This window comes from Lolium rigidum, chromosome 2 (genome assembly GCF_022539505.1).
Source record: "Lolium rigidum isolate FL_2022 chromosome 2, APGP_CSIRO_Lrig_0.1, whole genome shotgun sequence".
NCBI classification, from domain to species: domain Eukaryota; kingdom Viridiplantae; phylum Streptophyta; class Magnoliopsida; order Poales; family Poaceae; genus Lolium; species Lolium rigidum.
In genome coordinates this window covers 32,300,697-32,306,098 of record NC_061509.1, presented here as the reverse complement: position 1 = coordinate 32,306,098, position 5,402 = coordinate 32,300,697, and the positions used below count along the sequence as shown (strand labels likewise).

The 5,402-nt window shown below is 41.3% G+C and overlaps 1 protein-coding gene across 2 annotated transcripts; it reads right to left on the bottom strand.

Moving 5' to 3' along the window:
* Window positions 1-457: 457 nt before the first annotated feature.
* LOC124691521 (U1 small nuclear ribonucleoprotein 70 kDa) lies at window positions 458-5,188 on the bottom strand. Of its 2 annotated transcripts, none has more exons than XM_047224806.1 (9): window positions 4,983-5,188; window positions 3,586-3,684; window positions 3,082-3,512; window positions 1,927-1,987; window positions 1,739-1,792; window positions 1,252-1,320; window positions 1,068-1,133; window positions 904-972; window positions 458-777 (listed from the first exon to the last, which is right to left on the bottom strand). In XM_047224806.1, the coding sequence occupies exons 1-9, from the start codon at window positions 5,091-5,093 to the stop codon at window positions 688-690; spliced, it is 1,050 nt and encodes a 349-aa protein (XP_047080762.1). In that variant the 5' UTR covers window positions 5,094-5,188; the 3' UTR covers window positions 458-687. The 2 variants fall into 2 exon arrangements, with proteins under 2 accessions (XP_047080762.1, XP_047080761.1); XM_047224805.1 differs by having other exon boundaries at window positions 3,076-3,512; window positions 4,983-5,186.
* Between the last annotated feature and the right edge of the window lie 214 nt (window positions 5,189-5,402).

The window sequence follows — 5,402 nt, the reverse complement described above, 5'->3', positions numbered from 1 at the left end:
TCTAGTCATTAGTCAAGGATGGATAGCCAGCTCTGGTAATTGAGGATACTGGATGGAAAGCTTGCAATGGACTTCAAGGTCTTTGTCGATGGAGGGTAAAGAGCAAGACTGAAGCGCAACCGTTCACGCCTAAACCTTAACTCATTGTTGAAAATTTCAAACACCAATTTTATTTATATTTCAGTTTTGAGGGAATATATCTACATTTTATATCAACTATGTACAGTTATGTATTTTCAATCTGGATTCAAATCTTATGACTTATAGTATCGTCAACTGCTCTTGGTAATATTCACGACCTATCCTCAACTTAGCAATGTTTCAGAGTTTTCTAGTATCAGGGGTACACCAAACCTAAGAGCACATGTACCCTAGCAGCGCCATTTTTACTTCATCATTTTTAGTTAGAGACGGTTTTGTCTCTACTGGTACACATTAGGTAGTGTTAGCCTGCCGCTCAAATAAAGGGCTTAAACCGCAAATACTTCGGGGAAATTTCTGAACAGCATCCACCAGAATGTTATGGCCAGCCTACGAAGAGATTCTCAAACTTAAATAATTGCGCTGATTGACATACTAAGGGCAGCTTACATTACAGACGGACACAAGTCAGACAGGTACTCAGGACGGATAGGTCTTGATGGCATCAATTAATCAAGGTATTTCCGGCTCAAAACACAGAGGTCTTCAGGCCACACCGTTCTCGTACCCTGAACCGTCTTTGGTCGTGGCATCTTCAGCCATGTCGATCTCAGCCATCGCAGAATCAACGAGAGCCTGTGATATGTGAACAGAGTGAAAATCGGTGCTTGTAATAACTGGCAACTGTAAAAGCTGCAGCCAGCTTATTAACACACTACTGAAACCATATAACACAACAAGCAAATATGCTGGGGAAAAAACCTTGAGATCATTTTCAGCATTCTTGGCCCTTTCATTGAAGTCCTGAAGTTGAAGAAAACATTTGTACAGCTGCACGCGTACAATTTTGCAATGAAGTCAATTGCTTGATTTGCTCATCTTCATAAAAGCAGCAGCTAACCAGTGAACACAACAAGCACACATACCTTTGTGACAACCAATTGTCGCTCTGACGAAACTTTACGTGCAGCAGCCAGCTCTTCCTCTAACTTCTGCATTTTTTTAAGAATTTTTTTTAAAACAGTCCTCACAATTTGGCACCCACTAGCTCAAATGAGAATAAGGCAAGTTATACAAAAATAAATATTCCAATATCAGGTAAACAATTACCAGAGATTTCTTTTGCAAATCTGCAATGTGGTGTTCTTTGCTTGTAACCTTATCTTTGATCTGAGAAACCTGCAAACAACAGCATTGACATTTATCTTTCTAAAATGAAATGCAAATAATAACAAAGCAGCTCCTAATATCGTTCAATCTAATGCCATTGTCGGTCTATCGTCATTGATTCATACTGTGTTGTTGTGCCGGATAAATTTCTGAAGTGAACAAATAATATAACAGTTGTAAAGGCAACCATAAGTAAGCAACTAGTATGCGTCAACCTGAATACATGATATAAGGCATTCGCTTACTGAGTACACAGGGTCTAGCATATTTAATGCTTAGGATTTTGTTGGCTGTCTATTCCTACTTAAGGAATGTAGAATTTTTTGGTCAAACAGATCCTATGTAGAAACGAATTCATATTAGCTTACACAGTTACAGCTTAGACTGACTCTCTTGAGATGGTATACACTTTACGAAAATGGAGTACCTCATTTTCAAGATCCTCATGCATCTGAATGGCCTTGTCCAGCTGGTGTTTTACCTAATACAAGCACACAAAGGTAAGGTAGATGTTCAAATTTACCAAAACAAGCAACTGAGAGCAGGTCGCGAGAGTCACGAAAACTTGTGGATGGCCCATTCAAAATAGCATAGAACAAGGACAGATGCATTTACATCATTATGAAGATCATCACTGGAACTTGAAATCTCTCTGCTATCACGAGCTTTCGGACGGCTGCACGAAAAGATATGAAAGTGAACATCTAATCCAGAAAAAGATCTCTTTAGTACTCCACAACTAAACATGTGGCATGCCTAAAGATTATGGTTTTGCAGAAACAGAAACCAGCAAATGAAAGCACATCACATTTTAGAAGTCAAAACTCATGTGACATTTCAGACTGTCACACTTGTCAAGGAAAGTATAATAAACAAAATAAACATGCAGAATATTTTACTAATAATTTATTTAGTTATATTGGGCTGCCAAATTTCATATATCAAAGAACTAAAGTATTTTTATTGTCCAAAACAAGTACCATGGGTCCAGATCCATTATTGCTATCTTAGTGAAGCAGATCACTTGTTTTTCATGATTAATATACCATAAACATAAAGCATTTGTAACACCTTGTCAGCATAATCAAGTCCATTACGTCGATTTGGAGTTGTACATTGTCATTCTTGGTCATCATAGTACGGTTAGTTAAGTACTCTATCTGTTCCATAATTCTTGTTGTGGTTTTGGTTCAAATTTAAAATAAAACCACGAGAAGAATTATGGAATGGAGGGGGTATCAAACTAATTTGTGCTCTACCACGAACAGAAATACAAATCAACAATAAAAGACCACATGTGCAAGAGCTGGTTGTTAGATTCTATTAATGGTGATGGTTTGACTAATGGCATGCATTTAAGCAAATTAAAGCAATCTAAACATTGAGCCAGATCAACATACATTTTGAGTAAGCTAACAATCTGTAAGCTTGCCAATGTAAAATTACACTATCCAAAGAACTTAATGTACATAATAAGACGAATGCATGGTACCGTATGGATATTATCCACCTACACTGTTCAAAGTTACTATATAGTGTCTTATTATTTAGAAGGATAATGAAATGTAATTCCCAAAGGAGGTGTTGCAACTCTGCAGCTATTCAACTAGGGTCTTAATATTTCAATAAGTCTCATGGCCACAGAACTTTTTTCCTATAACTAAGAAGTAATGATCTTGTTCACTCCCAACAAGCTCATGGTTAGCAACTTAGCAATATTAACATAGTTCCTGTTAACATATCATAACTATGAAAAAGTAATACCTGAACCTTTTCCTTGGTGGCTGTTCCTTGTCTTTATCTCTTTCACTATCATAGCCTTTTGAATTTTCCTTCTCTCTTTCATTATCAGAATCCACATTACGTGCCTCCACTGGACGATCATGGTCTCCCCGATAATGGTCTCTAGCACGCCTTTCATCTCCTTCATGATCTCGATCCATGGAATAGTCCATATCTTGATCAAATCCCCCACGCTCATCATATCTGTCCCTACCATGGTCGCGAGGTCTATCACTATCCCTGTCATGGTAGGGATCTCTATCGCGGTGACGATCATAACTCCTCTCCCTATCCCTTCTGTCCCAGTATCCATCCCTTCCATCTCTTATAGGATCCCGACGGAAACTATCACGCCCAAACTCACGGTTGTCAACTCTTGTCCGCACTTCATTTACTCTAACAGCACGATTACCTATTTGCTGTTCCGAACAACAAAATACTCAATACAAGAGAAAGAAACATAGGCGTTAAAGTTCCATATATGAACTATACCTTGCCATCCATTTGCATGATAGCACGCTGAGCAGCCTTAGGGTGAGTGTACGTAACAAACCCATAACACTTGCCCCTGACTCTCTGGTCATTTATCACCTGCAATTTGCAATGCACAAATTGATCAGGAAACAATGGTGTCTAATTGCACGCACAATCTCGATCTCCCATTGATCATATCACAAGGAACCACTTCAAGGAAAACCGAATCATTAAATTCTAACAACTCAAAGCAAACAAGCAAAAAAAAATCATAGCCAATTATGGCATGTGATCTTGTATGGCGCAGAATGTTGGCCTACTAAAGGACAACAGTTCCGCAGAAGCGTTTAACTGAGATGCATATGCTATCGTGAATTTGCGGTCATACAAGGAACAACCAAAATCACAATGACGACAATTGACGAAAAGCAACACTGTGCGATATGGTTTGGGCATAAGGAGAACTCCAAAATCCAAATGCTCAGGTGGATAGCTAAATTTTACTGTCGACTGTATAAGGAGAGTCAGGGCTCAACCAAAAGAGATTTGAAGGAAAGGGATGTACCCAAAGATTTGGGTTTAAATAGGAGAATGTGGAAAATAGCGATAACGGTGCCAGAATCATGACCTCCAAATCAGGCTTCTTTTACGAGTTATTGTTATTGTTATTTTGTGCACATGTGTGATGATGGGACTTAAATAGGCAAGATCAAACTTTAAGTTTTGTAAACCAGCTTTAATAATGATTTTGGCCTGCGGAAAAGATTACACCCGCCACACGGTAATGATTTTGGCCTGCGGAAAATATTACACCTGCCACACGGTCATATTCACAAACTAGATCATAATGCCCTGAAATCCATGCCTTGATATCTAAGATTCACTTGAACGGTATTCCAAATCCAGACTTGTAGGCATTAAATCAAATACCTGAAATCCAAGCGAGCCCCCTCCTAGGATAGGAATACCACACAAAACAAGAAACTGGTACCTGGAACGCAATTGACACCGACTTAAGCACCAAAAGAGCAAACACTACATCTGCACCTCCGTCTTTCCATTTCGTCCTTAGTGAGGCAAAGTCCTCTCTTATCCAGTAGTGGAGCTCTTCCAGAATCAACTCTATCCCACCACTCCATGCGCCCTCATTTGCACGTAATCGAATCAAAATGACATACATAAAAGCCCCACTCTGAACCACAGAACCTTGCAGGCCCATGCTACCGCATCGAAGCGGCGGCGGCAGCAGAACGAAACCCTAAAACCAAAAAAAACATTTTTTTTCGCCCGAAAGTACACGGAAATAATCGCACTCCCAAACGACCCATCACGCCAGCCCCAGCACCGGGCAGCTCGAAGGGAGAGGGCTAACAAGGAGAAGCGGGGAGCAAAACGGAGGTGGGCGAGTTCATTACCTTGACGGAGACGATGGTGCCGCAGGGCTCGAAGTAGAGGCGGAGCATCTCCTCGTCGGCGTCGTAGGGCAGGCCGCCGACGTAGACGGAGGTCTCCTCGTTCACGGCCATCTCGCCGCCGGCGACGTGGGCTAGGGTTTTGGGTTTTTTTTCCTCCCGATCTCGCGTCAAGGCGAGCCGAGGAGAGCGGGGAGGCAGGACAGCGGAGCAGGGAGCGTGTCGGATCTCGCAGAGTAATCCGGGACGGAGACCCGCGTGCTACCGTCTGATCCTGCGCCCGGGAGATCTCAGCCGTTCGTTTTGGTGGTGGGTCCGGAGCCGGTACAGCCTCGTCGTGCTCCTTGGTTCGTAGCCCAATATAAATTTCACCAGGTTAAGTTTTGGCCCAAGTTAATTAACCTTTGTGTCACTGTGTGACTG

What these genes read in the sequence shown, in the direction of transcription:
- LOC124691521 (XM_047224805.1), bottom strand. Translation starts at nt 5,093, where the DNA reads ATGGCCGTGAACGAGGAGACCTCCGTCTACGTCGGCGGCCTGCCCTAC. An exon ending in GCACCATCGTCTCCGTCAAG is followed by an intron (nt 3,685 to 4,982) that starts GTAATGAACTCG and finishes TGCAAATTGCAG; the next exon opens with GTGATAAATGACCAGAGAGT. An exon ending in GTGATGATCTTCATAATGAT is followed by an intron (nt 1,793 to 1,926) that starts GTAAATGCATCT and finishes TGCTTGTATTAG; the next exon opens with GTAAAACACCAGCTGGACAA.